The sequence below is a fragment of the Zasmidium cellare genome (assembly GCF_010093935.1).
Source record: "Zasmidium cellare ATCC 36951 unplaced genomic scaffold M409scaffold_21, whole genome shotgun sequence".
Taxonomy (NCBI): Eukaryota; Fungi; Ascomycota; class Dothideomycetes; order Mycosphaerellales; family Mycosphaerellaceae; genus Zasmidium; species Zasmidium cellare.
This window is the reverse complement of record NW_022986965.1, coordinates 335,610-352,935: the sequence shown is the minus strand read 5'-3', so window position 1 is coordinate 352,935 and position 17,326 is coordinate 335,610. Positions and strand designations below refer to the sequence as shown.

The 17,326-nt window shown below is 53.5% G+C and overlaps 8 protein-coding genes across 8 annotated transcripts; 3 read left to right on the top strand and 5 right to left on the bottom strand.

Moving 5' to 3' along the window:
• Nucleotides 1-1,520: 1,520 nt before the first annotated feature.
• On the top strand, nucleotides 1,521-2,287 carry M409DRAFT_67084 (uncharacterized protein; the record flags this gene model as incomplete). The annotated part of the gene is made up of 3 exons (XM_033817249.1): nucleotides 1,521-1,553; nucleotides 1,648-2,186; nucleotides 2,239-2,287. 3 exons carry the CDS (start codon nucleotides 1,521-1,523, stop codon nucleotides 2,285-2,287), a joined length of 621 nt encoding a protein of 206 aa, XP_033666609.1.
• A 448-nt stretch (nucleotides 2,288-2,735) lies between these two features.
• Nucleotides 2,736-4,649, bottom strand: M409DRAFT_67083 (uncharacterized protein; the record flags this gene model as incomplete). Its single annotated transcript, XM_033817248.1, has 1 exon — nucleotides 2,736-4,649. One exon carries the CDS (start codon nucleotides 4,647-4,649, stop codon nucleotides 2,736-2,738), a length of 1,914 nt encoding a protein of 637 aa, XP_033666608.1.
• A 409-nt stretch (nucleotides 4,650-5,058) lies between these two features.
• On the top strand, nucleotides 5,059-6,003 carry M409DRAFT_67082 (uncharacterized protein; the record flags this gene model as incomplete). Its single annotated transcript, XM_033817247.1, has 2 exons — nucleotides 5,059-5,260; nucleotides 5,309-6,003. The coding sequence occupies 2 exons, from the start codon at nucleotides 5,059-5,061 to the stop codon at nucleotides 6,001-6,003; spliced, it is 897 nt and encodes a 298-aa protein (XP_033666607.1).
• A 1,308-nt stretch (nucleotides 6,004-7,311) lies between these two features.
• On the bottom strand, nucleotides 7,312-10,035 carry M409DRAFT_67081 (uncharacterized protein; the record flags this gene model as incomplete). Its single annotated transcript, XM_033817246.1, has 1 exon — nucleotides 7,312-10,035. One exon carries the CDS (start codon nucleotides 10,033-10,035, stop codon nucleotides 7,312-7,314), a length of 2,724 nt encoding a protein of 907 aa, XP_033666606.1.
• A 675-nt stretch (nucleotides 10,036-10,710) lies between these two features.
• Nucleotides 10,711-11,808, bottom strand: M409DRAFT_55597 (uncharacterized protein; the record flags this gene model as incomplete). The annotated part of the gene is made up of 2 exons (XM_033813041.1): nucleotides 10,711-10,825; nucleotides 10,886-11,808. The coding sequence occupies 2 exons, from the start codon at nucleotides 11,806-11,808 to the stop codon at nucleotides 10,711-10,713; spliced, it is 1,038 nt and encodes a 345-aa protein (XP_033666605.1).
• Nucleotides 11,809-12,166: 358 nt separating this feature from the next.
• Nucleotides 12,167-13,631, top strand: M409DRAFT_24005 (uncharacterized protein; the record flags this gene model as incomplete). Its single annotated transcript, XM_033807046.1, has 2 exons — nucleotides 12,167-12,452; nucleotides 12,511-13,631. 2 exons carry the CDS (start codon nucleotides 12,167-12,169, stop codon nucleotides 13,629-13,631), a joined length of 1,407 nt encoding a protein of 468 aa, XP_033666604.1.
• A 94-nt stretch (nucleotides 13,632-13,725) lies between these two features.
• Nucleotides 13,726-14,370, bottom strand: M409DRAFT_24004 (uncharacterized protein; the record flags this gene model as incomplete). Its single annotated transcript, XM_033807045.1, has 3 exons — nucleotides 13,726-13,902; nucleotides 13,971-14,261; nucleotides 14,326-14,370. The coding sequence occupies 3 exons, from the start codon at nucleotides 14,368-14,370 to the stop codon at nucleotides 13,726-13,728; spliced, it is 513 nt and encodes a 170-aa protein (XP_033666603.1).
• A 614-nt stretch (nucleotides 14,371-14,984) lies between these two features.
• M409DRAFT_67080 (uncharacterized protein) lies at nucleotides 14,985-17,216 on the bottom strand (the record flags this gene model as incomplete). Its single annotated transcript, XM_033817245.1, has 2 exons — nucleotides 14,985-17,092; nucleotides 17,144-17,216. 2 exons carry the CDS (start codon nucleotides 17,214-17,216, stop codon nucleotides 14,985-14,987), a joined length of 2,181 nt encoding a protein of 726 aa, XP_033666602.1.
• Nucleotides 17,217-17,326: the final 110 nt, after the last annotated feature.

The window sequence follows — 17,326 nt, the reverse complement described above, 5'->3', positions numbered from 1 at the left end:
CAAATCGCAACGATCCAGAACAAGCGCAATGAGAGGTCAGTGCCAAGCTTTTTGAATGTATGGAAACTCCCTGATCCGATTCGAGTATCCTCGTTGCTGGATTCGTCTTGCTGACCTTTAGATTCATAAACGAGGATGAGACGCTGGCGAAAGCACGCAACCACTAGATTAGGGCGCCGAATTCTCTGCGGTCGAGTCGGAACCAGCCGGTCAACACAATACTCTCGTCCGCGTCAGTCCTTGTCGACTTGCCAGGCTCCTGGTCAGCGCCGTCGAACTTCTCCACACAATATTCAAGGATAGAGGAAGCATCAAGCATAATCCCTCCTTCTTCGGATGCCAATCGAGATTGTATGGATAAGCCTTGTCGTGGTAATAGACATGGTTCAATTCAACACGGATCAGGGAAGCCTGTTCACCCGAGACAGATCATGCTTTCCTGGTGATGATTCGTTGCTGCTGGGGGACTGGTGACTTGCGTTCACCATCGAACTTGTCGCAGTTTCTGGCCTTGCCTGCGTCCAGCAGATACTCCTTCAGCGTCAGAGCCATTCACCCAATCTTTGTCAACTCGAACGAAGGCCGACATGATAGCCTCAATCAGAGCCAGTACAGGTGCAGCTTGGGTCCACAGCCAGGAGGGCCCCCATGAGTGGCAGTCACCAGTCGTTCAGACTTGCGTCCAATTCCGGTTCAATACGCTGCCAATCATCTCCAGCAGTTCAAAAGGATCCAGCTTGACGATTGCAGCACGTCGACCGAGTAGTAAGTGCAAGAGAGAGCCCACAGCATGTCTCAAAGTGCACTCATGGCTCGATATGTCGAAGTCCTTGGTCGAAAAGTGTCAAGAGCATGGCCGTCCACACATAGCCGTTCATCTGATACTGTGCAGGTTCAGCGTATGCTGTGATGTAGCAAGTTAATCGGCCGCTGGCTACTCGACGATCTTCTTGCGCTGGCATCGCGGCATCCACTGCCATGGTGAGTCGTCTTCATGGCTGCAAGTTCGCGGCGTCGTTAGTCCTGAGTTACCGTGACATCAGGCCGTCTCCTTCACACGATGATTCCTGGTTATCCTATCCAGTCTTGTAGTCCTGGCCCCCAGGCTTGAGAGTCGCGTGCTTTCCGTAGTCAATAAGTCCTGAGACTGGTCCAGTTTGCAGGTCCATGTCCTGTAGTAGCGTCTTCCAGTCCTGATCAGCGTCTGCGTAGCACTTGTCCTGTTGCCATAGTCCCTTGGAAAAACAGTCGCTCACGTGCATTTCGCACAAGTTTTGCTGTCGTCGCTGTTGATGTAGAGAGATTCATTCACCCACACGCGCCTCGACGCGCAAGTACTCGAACAAAGTTTCGCACGGGCCGCCGCTTCGGCACCCTCCGACGACACCTGGTGGAAATCTTGGGTCGCCGACCAATTTCTCCCTCTTCTTCTCTCTTCTTTCTCTTGGAGGTACGTACAATTCCATACACCACGGACAGGAACAGTTTGCTAATCGACGAAAGAAAGCACCGCAGCAACCATGGTTGAGAAAGTCTACATCACCTACAACCAGGTACATACCCACGCCCCACCTGCACGAAATTTGTCACATGCGCAAACTCGAGCCCCTCCAACATTCACTCACACTTACCCACTCTCTGCAACAGATCCACAAACTCTGCCAAGATGCCGCCCCCCGCATCCTCGCCGACTTCACCCCCACCCTCATGATCGCCATCGGCGGCGGGGGCTACGTCCCCGCGCGCATCTTGCGCTCATTCCTCAAAAAACCCGGAAACCCCAACATCCCAATCCAAGCCATCGGCCTCTCGCTCTACGAATCCCTCCCCACAGACTCCCAGGTCGAAACCCCGGGCACAAAAGTCACCCGCACGCAATGGCTCGACCTGTCGTCCCTCGAGATGGCGAATCTGATCGGCAAGAACGTGCTGATTGTCGATGAGGTGGATGATACGCGGACGACGCTGGAGTATGCCGTCAAGGAGCTGCAGCAAGATGTCGCTACGGCCGCGAGGAATAGTGGACGGGAGGCGGAGATGGGGAGTACGAAGTTTTCGATCTTCGTGTTGCATAACAAGGACAAGGAGAAGAGGGGCGTGCTGCCAAAGGATATGATTGATGAGAATCGGTATCTTGCGGCGAGGACCGTGCCAGACGTGTGGATTAATTATCCGTGGGAGGCGGCGTATGTGACACTTTACAACTCGCGGGAAGAGTGCGAGCTAACTTTCAGACAGTGACATTGATGAGCATGACCGCCTAGCTACCCAGCAGACTATTCAATAGGTTGAAGGTATTGGTACGCAGGCATGAGAGCACGAACTGGCGTTGGAAAGGAGGCGGGCTGGAGCGCAGATCAAAACGGCATTCTCCGAAGGTCAAAGCTGGAACTGAAGGCCTACGTTGATTGAGCTATTGTTTTGAAAGAGATACACCCGATAAAAAGCTACACTTCTTGGGAGACCCCCGGCATTAACATCCCTTCACGTACATCGAGGCAGCACTGGCTATGCTGGGCGTAGTGACATCGAGCTCCTTGCTTTCGCAAATAGTGTTCGTCAGAAGTATCGACATTCGAACGGAAGCTCCGCAAAAAGTGACAACGTATGTACATGCAGAACCGCCCTAAATCTCCACGCAGAGAACCTCGGACCCCAGAACGCCATCGCTAAAAGTAAATCAACCATCACACGCCGTTGTCATGGCTTTGAGCCATCCCCTCTTTCCTTTATGATCAACTTCCGACCACCTCGTAAAACAGCATATAAACCTCCCTCTGCATTCCCAGCACCTCACTCGTTTTGCTCTCCTTGATCTTGTCATCCGAGATTCTCCACCACCTATCATTGCTGTTCTTCTTCCTACCGCGAATCGAGGGCATTCTAGTCTTTGGCGGAGGAGGCTCTTCCACTATAGGTGTCGATGAGACGGTGGTGGTCATCGTCTTCGATGGTTCTGACGCAGGAGCTTGCTGCGGCGGATTGGGCAAGCCTGGTGTTGGCACGGATTCAATTGGTGGAGCTTGCTTCCGTCGCTCTACAGCAGCTGGCGCCAGGGCTTGCAGTGTCGAGGAAGCGGAAGAGCTGGTCGGCGTGGCGCTAGTAGGCGTGCTGAGGAACTGGGAGTCGGTCGATAGGCTTGGACTGTCGGATCCAGAGCCTGCAGCGTCTTTGGAAGACCTCGCACGAAGTTGGGGACTGGGTACGGCGCTCACTCTTGGACTTGGGGCAGGGCTATTGCGTAGGCTGTACACGCCCTCCGTTCCCATACTTGCGGGTGTCGAGAATGGTGGATTGAGCACTTGTCGTCGGAAAGATTCGTAGTGCCCACTGTTGTGCCCACCCTTGTGCGTGACGACGCCCAGGAGACGATACGTTTTCCTATCGAGAAGACCTCCCAAGGGTAGTGTCTCAGGAAAAGAGACCTTGGCCATGTTCTTGGACGATGCAGCTGAGGGGTCCCAGACCGAACGACTGAGGTGCACAGCCAAGACCTGTGGGAAGGACGATATTCGCGTATGACGTGAAATCCTTCTCTTGGGAACAGTCGATAGGTCTGGGAGCTTGACACCTTTAGGCGGCTGCTCTGGATCTTGCTGCAGAGCCGCCTCGATCTTGGCTCTGTCGGACTCAATCTCAGAGCGATCCTTTTCTGACGCCCGAGCAAGCTGCTTCGCATTGACCTGTAGCGCATGTTCTAATCGGCACTTATCACACTTGAAGTCGTCGATGTACTCGATCTTGAACATGCCGTCGAAGCACTGGTTCAAAGTGCTAGATGTAGAGTCGTGCGGTACGTTCAGTGTGAGTGACAAGAATGATGACACCGTAGGTTTGGGCTTGAAGTGGCAATGTGAGCATTCGACTTGCGACTCCATTTTGCCTTCGAGCGGAAAGATGATCTCGTCATTTTCAGATGCGTCGTTCTCCTCGGATGGTTGCTCATTAGCTGGCTCGTCCTCCACGTCGACTGACAACATCTTGCTGTCCCGTGGCCGTCGTTCGCCTGATTGAGCTTCCAAAGAGTCGATACCCCTGGGAATCACCCTTCCGTTCCCATGCTTTTTAGCATAGTCTCGCACTTTCCTTCCCGCCGCATACTCCTCTGACAGCCTCTCAATCACCACCTGCAAGAACTCCTGCGCATCCTGCTGTGTCCTGGATATCCTCGTCCGGAAAGCCTGCTCCACGCATCGAATGAAACTCTGTGCCGAGATTGTCTTCTTATAGATCGGCCTCTCATTCAAAGCATCTAACACCTCTTTCAGACCGGCCGTCACCAATCCCTGCTGCAAACCCAGAGTCTTCCACTCCGGTATTTTCGTGCCATTGGCATTCTTCCTCTCCTCTGCTTCTACCGCCTCCAACGAATTGTACAGCTCTGGCCCATCCAGCTTTCTTCGATGGATCTCCCGTATCAGATATGTTCTGAGCTCAGGCAATCCCGCCAATGCCTGCAGCACACTGTTTATGAAACAGTCGTTCGCCGGATTGACCAACCCCACCACGCCCTTCTTCCTGCTCGATTTGGAGCTGTTTGCTGCATCGTCGTCCAGAAAGAACGTCGGCCCAAAGACGTACACCAGCGTGATCGCAGCCAAGGAGGCTCCAGCGGCATAAGTAGCTATCGTCAAGGGTTTCTCCGGCATCTTGCGCGCCAGCAAGCCGGTGCCTGCAATGGCTACGAGAGTCCTTTCGCGCGAATATTCGGCGTGCTTCGATTCCGGGGCGGATTGGCCAGCAGGAGGAGGTGGGTGGAAGGCGGCGGAGATGGCAGCTCCATAACGAGCCAAGGTGGTGAAGACGGTCTCCAGGGCCGAAGCAGCAAGTGAGGCTTGGATGTGGTGAAGCAGCCCGGTTAAGCGTCTCGTCTCTGCCTAGTCGGCCAGTGAGAAGAGGTGCTTTGCCTTTGTCCCTGCAGCCCGGCTTCTGCTCGGCTTTGGGGGTCGTCTCCGATGCCAAGCTTTGATGTCTCGTTTCCGAATCCGAGGAGCATTCACTTCACTTCACTTCACCATTAACAGTCTCGTGATCAACACCCAAACAGGCAGGAACACCATGGCACTACCATTGAGGACGAGATCGATACCGCAGTGCGCTACTTGCCTCCGCAGCTATGCCTGGGCGTCTGCAATGGAGAGCGGCAGCTCTTCGACTACGGCATTGAGACAGCAAGTTAGGGGCAAGAAGAAGATGCCCAAATCAGATGGCAACGTTCCAGTCCGGCTGCTCAAGGATCTTACGGGGTTTGGGAAGCAAGGTATGTATATCAGCCTTACGGTGTGGTACCAGGCTGACAAGTTGGAAGGCTCAATAATCCCTGTCCCTCGCGGTGAAATGCGCAACAAGTTCTTCCCCCAGCGAATAGCCGAGTACGTTCCTCTATCCGAGATTCGACACCTTCGCGCCAACAATGTCCCCATCGAACGCGACTACGTCTATGGCAGGGATGAGCCGATCCAGCAGATTGCCGCAGACTTCACGTCTACAGGCGAATCTGGTGCATCTTCTCAGACACCTATGCCTCCACCAAAGAAACCTGAGATCGAGAAGCTCACGCCCGAGAGGAGTTTACAATTGCTGGAGATCTTTGTCGGACCAAGGCTGGACTTCTACAGACAGCCCAGAATAGATGAGAAGGAGAAAGAGCCAGAAGAGTCGAAGTCGCAGCCTAGGCGAGAAAGTCCCCGCACCGCATCAAGCGCGGCATTCGACCTCCTCGCTGCCCGTACATCACAACCAAAACCAGAGAGTACCAGTCCCCTGGCGATATATGGATCGGTATCAAGACATGACGTTTTGGTGCACATCCGAGCGGCAATCGCAAGGAATGACGAAGCGGCCAAGGTGATCCTGGAAGAGAATGATATCGAGTTTTTGGACCCTCAGGTGGAGAGGGAAGGAAAGTTGAAACATGTCGGTGACTTCACGATTGAGGTTCACGTCAAGGGAGAGGAACAGAGGCTTAAAAGGACTGTGAGGGTTGTGCCGCAGGAGGCTTGAGAGAATGTGCAGATTACTTCGCGAGGATCTACCAATGAGACCAACATGGCCTACCAACGGCGGATGATACTTCGAGTTTAAGCTCGGTCACGATGCGCTTGATCGCATTTGATCAACCGAGATGATCCACCGATCGAATGTACAATATACTGTTCGCGCCATGAACTCTGAGGCTAGGCTCGGGAAGAGCAGGCATAAGACCACTGTATCACCAGACTATGCCAACATACCAGCTCATCAGACCTATCCTCGATATGCAATGCTGTAAATTGTTCACACAAATGGATACTTAACGACTCTCCAGATCGCATCGGTCCGTACACAACACAACTTCCACAGCATCGACCACTACATCCAAGCAAGATCAACGAGTCCCCAACACTACAGCCCTACAGTCAAACCTCGAATCAAGAACAGCAAGACAAACAAACAACATCCCACAGACACAATGTGCATGCTGATTATCCGCACCTGACAACCCTGCCTCCACATGCGCTGCACAGCGTCCGTTCGGTGCTCAGGTGAAGTGGCTGCCCTCGGCATCCCGGAATACGATTGTCCCAACGCGGATACCCGCTACGTCGATGAGTTACCCGACATGCCGTGTCCTGTTTGCGAGCCAGAAAGAATAGAGCAGCATCTTGACGAGCTGTTGCGGGAAGGTGGGCAGAGCAATCTGGAGAAGCAGGAGAGCTCGACGGAGACGAGGAGTATGTGGACCCAGACCGAGACCACGTCAGACCCACGAGGCCGAGGGGAATCTGATTCGAAGGCGAGTAATGTGGACACCGCGAAGACTGCCGATCATCCACGCGCCTCCCATGACACATCTTCCTCACTTCCCGAAGCTATGCTGCCAAACGATGTCTCAAGTCTCCGGATCGAGCAAACAGAAGACTCAAGGGACGCCCACGAGGCCCGTCATCGCGGCAGAGAAGCTGCCGACGAGCCGTCGCTGGCTTCACTGAGGAACGAAGAGGTGCGAGAGTTGTTGCGGAAGGAACTTGCTGAGGATGGAGCGTGATGAGGCTCAGATGATGCTGAAGGTTCGGGTCTCTTCCTTTAGTCGATCAATGTCTCTGAAAATCTGACGGTGTTCTCGTGAGAGTAAAACTAATAAATACACTACGAAAAACCACACCTATTCATCCAAACCAGAGACCCTGAACCCGCTAACTGCACAATCCGCATTCAGAAGCTGTAAAACCAAAGTCAGGCGCTCCCATTCGCTCAGTCAGACCGTTTTCCCGCTTCGAAACACCAACGCAATGCAACAAATCAAAAGAACCCAGTCCTGGGCTTAGGCCATCAGTCCTTCAAGCGATCAATCGCCACACGGATAATTCCCACCGTCTTCTCCACAGCCCTCTGTGCTTCTTCCTTGTCGCCCCTCTCAATCGCATCCCATACGAAGGGGTAGTACGCAGTCCCGTACCCATCCCACATCTTGGGTGCGAAGATGGCGTGCTTGAACTGCTGTCTCCCGGGAAGGCCGTGATCTTTTTCTTTCCCGCCGTCTTTGAGTTCGTCGCCGGTGGGGATGTCGAGCAGATCTCGTTCGAAGTTGGTGACTTTGTTGTTGTACTCGATTCGCTTCATGGCGAAGTGTGAGTTTTCGAGACCGCCAGAGCCGAAAACATTAAGGGTCCAAAGGTCTTCAAAGCGATGGAATTCGTCAGCGCAGGAGGAGAGCTCTTCCGCGATGTCGATGAGAGGTTGCAAGTCAATGCCGATGTCCCGTTTGCCCAATTTATTCTCTGCAAATTTGCGAAGCTCGTCGAAATATTGCCCCTTCATCTTTTCTGCGTAGGATTTCACATCGAAAGGTACGATAGGTCGATCGGCAATTTCGAGGATGAGGAGAGCCCACACTTGCGCGAGGGTTCTGTGCCAGCCGAAATCTGGGTCTCCGAATCTTTTCACCCAGTCGAATGTCTCGTGGCAGGAGTGATAGGGGAAGCCATGGTCTCCACCTCCGAAGCCGAAATCGATGGATGATGTTCCCGCAATGTCTTGAAAGGCCACGTAGTCACTACCAGCACCGAGGCCGTCGAACTGAGATTGCTTCTGATCCCAGATTTCGCGAAGGGTGTTGTTGCCGTCAGGAGTGCTAGTGCGGTCAAGGACATGCAGCAGCGATGGCTGCCAGACAGGACTTCCAGATGCCTGGAACAGTGGATCAGGACCGTACACGCCGACATCGACATTGAGATATGCCATGCCGTTTACTCGCAGGTAGTCCAGGTTGTCTTCGACGTACTCCGTGCTGCCGACCAAGTTGTACTCCTCAGCATCCCAGCTGACGAACTCGATAGTTCGAAGAGGCCTCCAACCAAGTTTCCGCAGCTCTCCAAAGATCCTCACCATTTCCATCATGACCGCACTCCCACTCCCTGGATCGACAGCTCCAAAGCACCAAGAATCCCTGTGGTTGCCAACAATGATCTTCTTCTTCGGTTGCTCCAAGCCTTCAATCATTCCGTGCAAGTTCCAGATCTGCTGAAGCTCATTCTCATCGTTGAGATTCCTGAGGTGGACGACTGGTCCATCGTTACCTTCCTCGCCAGAAAACCACTCGTTCCCAAAATCCTGGCTGCCCCCAACCCAATTCTTGGGGACCTGCTTTCCATGGCCTTGTAGTGCTTGCAGGAGGACTTTGGCATCCCTCCATGCCAATGGTAAGGATGGAATCTTAGTCAAGCCAACATTATCGTCCTTGGAGATACGAGTCGCATCCAGAGTGCTGGCATATCCAGGGGTCAAAGGGTCTCCTACAAGAAAGCTCATCATCGACACGCCTCCTCGTTGTAAAGAATCGTCCGGTCTCCATGGTCCATCCGGCCAGACGGCGCCCTTTGCTGAGCCGTCATCGCTAGGATCCGAGTAGATCAAAGCACCCACACATCCCGCTTCTTCGGCAGCCTTGATCTTCAGCGCTCGGTCGCCCTGCGTGCTGTAGTACCGCATGAGCGCTATGCTTCCATTCAGCTGTACTCCCTGCTTCTTCAACCAATCGAAGTCTTCCCTGCTGCCGCCGTTGGCATATACCAAGTGCCCCTCCACTTCTCCATTCTTGCTGTTACCATGCCACGCCAACGTTTGTTGTCGATTCGGGTCCACTACCTCCTCTTCCAAAATCGCTCTCCATTTCTTGCTTTCCGGCTTCACGATCTCCACGCTCCTCCCATCGGGGGTGGGATAGTTCAGATATACATAGTAACTCAGCAAGGCAACATCGTCCAGGTTGCCTTCCTCCAGCCACTGCTCTTTCATGTACTCTGCCAAGTACAGATCGCCTTTGCTCCCTGCGACATGGTCGTATCCAGTTATATGGGCCAAGTAATCTTCTATCCGCATTGCATCCACATTGTCCTGTACATATGCTCGTACGGATTCCGGGTCGAAGCGTGTCCCCATGAAACGCGCATTGCCCGGAAATACATCCAATATAAACAGCACATATATCAAAATCGCTATGCTGAGCAACCCGCACAATCGCGCCGCAGTGCCTGCTGACATGCGATATTGCTCGGGAACAGTCGGGAATCGTCGAATCGTTCGTGTGAGCCATGAATCGGTGGACGGAGGCGTAGGGTCGGTAGAGGTTTCCGTCGCTACTGGGGTATACAAGGATCGAAAAGAAGGCAGTCGAATGGAAGACAAAGTGGCGCCAAGACTTGAGAGATGCTGCGAGAACTTGGAACGTAATCGGGCGCGGTGATATAGGCGCGATTGCCGTTGCGCTGGATCGGGTGCGGAGGGATCGAGATAGTCCAACTCCTCTATTTGCCGTCTTTCCTCATCGCCTTCGCCAGTGACTTCCGGCAGCCGCAAGTCGCTATCCTGACTCGATCGCGGCGATTCCACTGTCGGTGGGCGATAGCGACTTTCGTTTGGGAGAAGGCCTTGCCTCTCGGCATCATCACTGACTTCGTGTGGTCCTCGGAGGTTCTGCGAAGATGAAGGCCGTAACGACGTGGCCTCATCATAAGTCGGGATGGGGATGTGTCCGTACTTGTCGGCGGAGTCCATGGCCGGAGGCTGCTGGGCTGCTCAGCCCGCTGTGAAGGGAATCGTTCAATGTGGTCCACTATCGGCGCATCGCGGTGTGCTCATGACTTGATTGAGTCGTTCACCAAATCGGGGTGGGAGTAGCTGTACGAATAGTTGGAGGGCAAGGAGGTGATGCTCGTTCAGCGCACGTCGTCAGTCGTCACGCCGCGCTCTCCAAGACTAAACGGGCAACGCGGCGACGCCTCGGCACGCGAACCTAGAATCGATCTCAACCTGAGGCATCCGGGCTGGCTCTGCTTCGACCACACCTGTCTCATTAACAGTGCCTCACAAGTCTTACCCTCTCCTATACGCCAGAGCAGCGACACACTGGATAACACCGTATCAGGTCAACCTGGCTATGCTACGAGCAGCGTGGGCGAGGCGGATTGACGGGTCCCGCGTCTACGTACATTGAGCTGAGTGAGAGCTGCGAATAGCAGCCCTAGTTCAAGACGATCATTCGAGTTTTGACATCGGCTTTGCCCTACTCCAGAGAGCATGTTATTAAGGTGTGTTGCCTCTACTGTTGCCTCTCCGGTGAAGAGCAAAATACCGAGCTGCCGATGAGCTAAGCTGATGTTTACGATCAAGACACATCCGGGGATGTAAACATCAATTGAGGACTGCAGAAGAATTCACAACGCCAGCTACCTACTCGTACAGCAACTTCTTCTCGACACCGAGTGCGCCGACTTCATCCATCGTCTCACGCCAAAGCTTTTCGATCATTTTGTGTCCGTCTGTGCCGTACAGCAATGCTGCATATCTACATGGTGTATCAATTCAGCTGGGATCGAAACGCAAAATCGAAGGCACGATCACTTACGGCGAAATCTTCCAACTCATCAAGCAACAGCCATGGCTCTCCTTGCCCTCCACCACGGCCGCGTGGACGTATGTGCTGGCTCCGTCATACAGACTCCTCGCCGTCAACGCCTCGAAGCCTTTCATCAATGGCTTGAGCATTATAGAGACCTCCCTAGCGAGACCGGTGCCTTTGATGTAGCCGAGCACGACAAGATTCACAACCACCTCAACAGCCGGCACAAGTTCTGAAAGCTTCCAGACGAAGAAGTGCATCAGCACCTTGGACGAGTTGTACCACTCTCCCGCGCTGAAAGCCTTTTCGTCATCGAAAGAGGCGAGCATGGACTTCGTCTCGCCCGTAGTGTTGAGGAACGGAGGCTTGGCGACATGAGAAAGACCGGCGTTGATGATTGTCAGCCTTCCCGGACGGCCTTCCTTGGCTCCTTTACGCAGCGCTGGGAGAAGCAGCAAAGATAACAGGGCGGTCGACAGGTAATTGACCTGCAGCATATGTTCGTGGCCCGTAGACTTCACCAGCCCGAACTTGAACGTCATCAGGCCAGCATTGAGGATGGCGATGTCCAGCCTCGTCAACTCCTTATCCGCCCGCCGACCAAACGCCTGAACTGAGTCGTAGGATTCCAGATCCACTTTCCAGATCTCAATGTGAGATTTGGTGTACTTCTTTCTCAGTCCATTGGCCGCGGCCTCTCCCTTTTCGATTGATCGGACGGCAAGTATGAGATGGCCAAGCTTGAGATCGAGCAGTTGACGACAGCACTCGAGGCCGAGGCCAACATTTGCACCTGTAACAACGGCGACTTGGTCTTTGAGATTCATGGACGACGGGACTGGGGGCGCTTTGGCTTTGAATTGGTTCTGGCGGAAAATTGTAGGGAAGAAAGGGTCAGTAAGAGGCCCCATATCCTTGGACGAAGTCATGATGGCGGCTGAGATTGATCAAGGGGATCGAATGCCTCGTGTCGCAGGATCTCAACGATCATAGCAGCATTTATATGAGCACGGCAGAGGCTCTGTCTCGTCTCTCCGACTCCGCTCGAACCAGAGACTTCAAGACAGCCCTCCCATGACGCTCGCACAGCCTGAGCAAAAGGAACGCTATGCCCAGACAGGATATTGATGTCGTGCATTTACCCGCGTACCTGTCCTCCCGGTTTGCGTTGGAGCCAGCATTCATTCACCAACGGATCCGGGGATAAGCCTTAGCGCCACCTCAGCTCGTTCAAAAAGAGCTCTCAATCTCTTGCATACGACTGTCTCCCTTACTCCACCACTCACAATGGCGACCGACATGCCCTTCATCATCTCTTCGATTGGACAGTACGGAGATGGCGCAAAGAACAGGCAGCTGGTCAGGAGGCATGTCATGCTCGGGAAGAACAAGGGCAAGAAGAGGCCGAGGAAACCCTTCAGACTTGAACAGGATCATGAGTCTCCATTGGGCGATGCAGACCAGTCATGTCGAGGAAAAGATTACAATGTCCCGCCGAAAGTAGGCACTGACCTCTCCTTCATCGACTTCGCCGACACAGTGGAGCTCTCCCTCATCGGCGACATCCTCAAATGTAAGCTCAAACCCATGACACGCCTCGCCCGATATAACATGCTAAATCAGATCACCAGTCACAAAAATTTCGAAACAAACCTTCTTCCCCCTGGAGCCCTGCATCGCCTTCGACAAAAAGCTCAAATTCCAACAATCCTTCGTCCCACTGACTTTCGACGCCCTCTACCTCAACGCCATGGTCTTCTCGACGCAGTCATGGTACTGCGCAACGACTTCCAGAACCATCGACAAGCGGATTTCGTACCATCTCGTCAAGTCCATCGGCTTGCTGAGAGATCGATTGACGGATGCTGCTGGAGAGGGTGGGAAGGAGAGGATCTCGGATCCGACGATTAACGCGATTGTTATGCTTGCAGGGCAGGCGTTGTTGATGGGAGAGGAGAAGACGGCGAGAAAGCATGTCGTTGGCATGAAGAGGCTTGTGGAGATGAGAGGTGGCTTAAGCACTTTGGAAAAGAACACGAAATTGCTGCTCGAGGTGTTGAGGATCGATATCTCCCTGGCCCTGTACACGGATTCTCCACCCATTTTCCGAGATGCATGTTCGAAGGAGCGCTGGTTTCGACTTCCCCAGACAGCATCCACCTGCGAAGCTGAAAGGCACACTCCTCATCTCGTCAGCGACGAATTGATCCAGCTATGGCTCACGATGCACCACTTCGCCACTCTGATCAACAATGCGACATCCGCCGGTCATAAACTCCCCGAAGAACTCATGCTCGAGACCATGGCGGCTGTCATGCATCGCCTTCTCGACATGACGTTCGAAGACTCCTCGGTGGAGGAAGCGGTCCGTCTAGGCCTCCTAGCCTTCTGCTCACAGGCCTTCCTCCCTTGGATGAGCGTGAAGTTGCCGTTTGATATGTTTCCTCAGGCTTATGTACGCTGCATGGAGGCTGTTACGACTTCTGGGTCCATAACACCTGGATTGGCAATGTGGTTGCTCACCATAGGCAGCATTGCGTTGTTCTCACCGGGTTGTGTGAACGATAGTATGCAATCGTCGCTACGAGGTATAATTGTTGGCTCAGGAGTTAAATGCTGGGAAGATATGCGGGGAATATTGAAAGGATACCTCTGGCTGGATTTGATATTCGACGACGTTGCTGCGACTCTTTTGCGAAACATGATGGAAGTACCAAGACAAGACGATGACACCTCCGCCAATTCTACTTGATACCAAACACCACAACACACTCGAGTCGTCATCCATAAGCAGCATACCCATCACCGTCTCATGGTCGGGTATCAGACTCCCTCCCTGCATCTCTTCATACCACACTCGACTTGCCCCTCCTCCTCCCCGTCAAGAAAACCAGCGCCATACAAAGAAGCGTAACCAAAAATCCAATGAACATAAACGCCGTAATTGTATCGAACCTCGACCAGATATGCAGCCCCTGGTGATCAATCCACTCGCTATTCTTCGCCCTCAAAACCGCCGAGTTCTATCCACACCCGTCGAATTAGCACACACAATCATCACACTCCCAAAGGGCATAAAGATAATACTCACCACCCCACCCGCCAAATAAAACACCCCCGCCAACGCATCCACCCCCACAACAACCCACCACGGCACCCCCATCACCACAACGCCAACCAACCCCAAAATCCCATCCAGCAGTCCAAAAGCCCCCGTGAACGCCGCGTACGCCGTCGAGGAAGGGTATCGACCCACCAGGTCGGAGCACTTGATCTTGTCGTCTGGGTCCCCGTGTTGGTAGCAGCCTTTGCCGTGGCTGATGGTGTTGATGTCGCGGGCGAGGGTGATGCCGATGCCGAGGACGATGGCGGCGGAGATGAGCTGGGGAGGAAGGGGTTAGATTGTGGTGGAAGTGAGGGGATTGGTGGGGAAGGGGAGGGTGTACCTGGAGGACGCGGGTGATGTAGAGGGCGAGTTTGGATTTCTCCATGGTTGTTCTTGGGCGAGGATGTTGAGATTGGGAGTGATGGAGGTTGGTCTTTCTGTTCGACAGCGAAGATTGTAATGAGAAAAGAGAAGTCGAAGGAACTCGAACGAAACTGAACGGTGTCACACTTCCAACCACCCAACCCACCGTCCTTCCCCTTGTACTTGTACTCATCCTTGAGTTTGTGCGCGCGCTCGTGCATTCACCGGTCCTGCCAAATCCCCAGTAGTACCACCACTGCACTGCGCCGCGCTGCAAGCAACGCTGAAACAGTCACGACCGCAACACACTATTTCCAGCGACTGGTCGAGGACACTTGGTGCCACAGGCCGTGCAGGCCTTCTGCCTGCCTGCCGCGTTGGGGGCCCAATCCTTCTCGATAAAGCGTGAAGTTTAGGTCGAAAGGCGCATCGCTGCATGTGGCACAGCAATCATCTAGCCGCTGGATTCTTCAGCCGCTGGAGGGGGAACGAGTGCGGTTAATGTTCGGGCGAGATGTTCCATGCGATTGCTTTATATAGGTCTCCTCTCCCCAGGCGCCGCGCTAAAGGATGTTTCAAACAATCATGTATGCTCGTAGGTGAATCATAGAGTATTCCTCTCAGGTCAACATCTCTTCACAGTTCCTTCTTGCCCTTCGCAGCTTCCTTCTCGTCAATGGCCTTTTCGATGTACAGTTGTCCCATCTTGGCGCTCTCCCTCCAACCCTTCTGCCGGCTCCAGAACTGTTCGATCGGGGTCGAGCTCTTTAAACTTCCCTGCCTGGCGTCCTCCTCCAATGTAGCTCTGGTGATCGGCGCGGAGTTGCTGTCATCGGTCTGTACCGTCTGAGGTAGCTTCTCAAGACTGTTTTGGAACAATTTTTGCCTTGTGAGGTATCGGTCTCGACGTTCCTTCTGGCGACCAGGCGAGTCGATTCTTGAGATGGCGTCGGCGACGATGTGGTGCACGAAGAGGTAGAGGTGCTCGCTGAAGAAGATGCTCAGCAAGAGACCCCACGCTTTGATATCATGCGGTCTGCCATCAGGACCGATGCCGTCATTCGAGAACATGTACGTCAAGGCCGCAACGGTGATGCTGCCGAACCAGGTTAAGAAGCTCAAGGCATCCAACCAAGGACCAATAGTGTCTGCTCGCCATGGAGTAGGCCGCTGCATTTCAATGCAGATCTTGACGGCATCCGCACGAAGTTCGAACCAGTTGTTCACCAAGTAGCTAGCCGGAACAAGTGGCCACACCACACCAAAGAGGGAGAGGTAGCCAAACTGGATAATCATCTCGCGCAGATCGGTGTACACATCGTAAGCGGGAAGTCCAGCTTCGCTGCGTACACGATCAAGAAACTCCTTCTCATCGGGTGGGTCTTCCGCGTTCGCTGACGGCTGCAAACCAGAATTGGTCCCCTTAGCTGTCATTTCCTTGAACTTGATCAGACCTTGACGTTTGAAGTATGGTACGACCACCTCCATGGCAAAGTTGACAATCGATGCTGTCACCGCAAAGTAGATGACTTGCTTGCGTAGACGGTCGGGATTGATGGTGAAGCCCTTCTTCGCTGCGGTATTTAGCTGGCTTTCGTCTTTGGCCAGCACCTTGCCAAAGACGTCCAAAGACGGCACGAGGACACTGCCGAATGGAACATAGACGAACGCCGTGAGCATGATGCCCATATATGATGTGATAAAGTCGAGAACGAAGAGCTTGCCAGTATGTTGGCGATCGTATTGCGAGTCTGTTTCGTAGTTCTCATAGTCATTGAGTCGTTTGGCCAGATTTGACATCGCGCCAGTGAGGAGCGGCAGGCATGTTGTGAGAATGACTGTCGGAGTGAAGGTCAATACTGACTTGCCAGGTCCACTGTAAACTTCGCCAATAAAGATCTCAATGGCAAAGCAAAGGCAGATAAGACTCCCGAGCACCAATGCCGCGATGAATGCAAACGGGATTTGCAAGAGTTGGCGCTGCAGTCGTTCGGACCAAGGGAAAACCTTCTGCGTCTCGCCTGTCGCAGGATCTTCGACTTGCTTGGTTGCGTGAAACTCGTGGCGCTTACTCTCGATGTTGCTCACTCCTCGAACACCCCAACGGAGGGCAAGGTCTCGCTCCTGGTGTTTCCACCACTCGACGAACACGACCGACCAGAGACATTGCAATGCCGCGTAGAACGGGCTGAATGAGCCAAGGATGAAGTAGGCCAGGATACCGACCACCGTAGGAGGAATGAGAAAGGTAAAGTAGGTGTTTTCGAATGCAAAGTAGTAGGCGACCTTCTCGCCAAATCGATTCCGGATGTCGTCGAGGTCGTCAATGGTCACACGATACTTTGTAGCCCATTCCTTAATCCAGTGCTTGTTGAAAGTATGGTCATGCAGGGCAAAGACATTCTCGACAAACTCCCACTCGCGAGATTTCGGCCGAATGCCCGCACCTCCCTCTTCCTCGTAGTTGGTGATGAGCTGGTAGATGATCCGCAGCCGCTCAGCATCCGTCAGTGGATCCTGCTCGAGCGAAGCCCTAATGTCTCGTGGAGGTTCTGAAGAACGAACACCATGGATCCAGTCCTTGACACGGCTGCGGTAGATCTCGGCGTGCATGTGCTCGTCGCTTGCAACCTTGACGAAGACCAGTACTGAGCTGTCCTCGCCATTGCGGACTTCTGTGGCCAATCCGACTGAGGACAGCTTGTGACATAGCTTCTCGAAACTGGCGGTAGCTTTCGCTTTCTCTGTGTATATCGTCAGTGTGGTCTAACTTCTACGAGGGACGAAGACCGAACCGGACGGCTTGAATCGAAAGACAATGACATAGTCAACACCCATATTGGTGTGCAGAGCCTGACTCTTAGCCATGTCTCCTGGCACCAGCTGGTTTGTGACCAGCTCCGTGAGGGATCGTGGGAACGTTGCTCGCTTGCGAATGGGTTCCAGCGGCGGAGTGTTGTCGACGGAGGTGGAAGTGT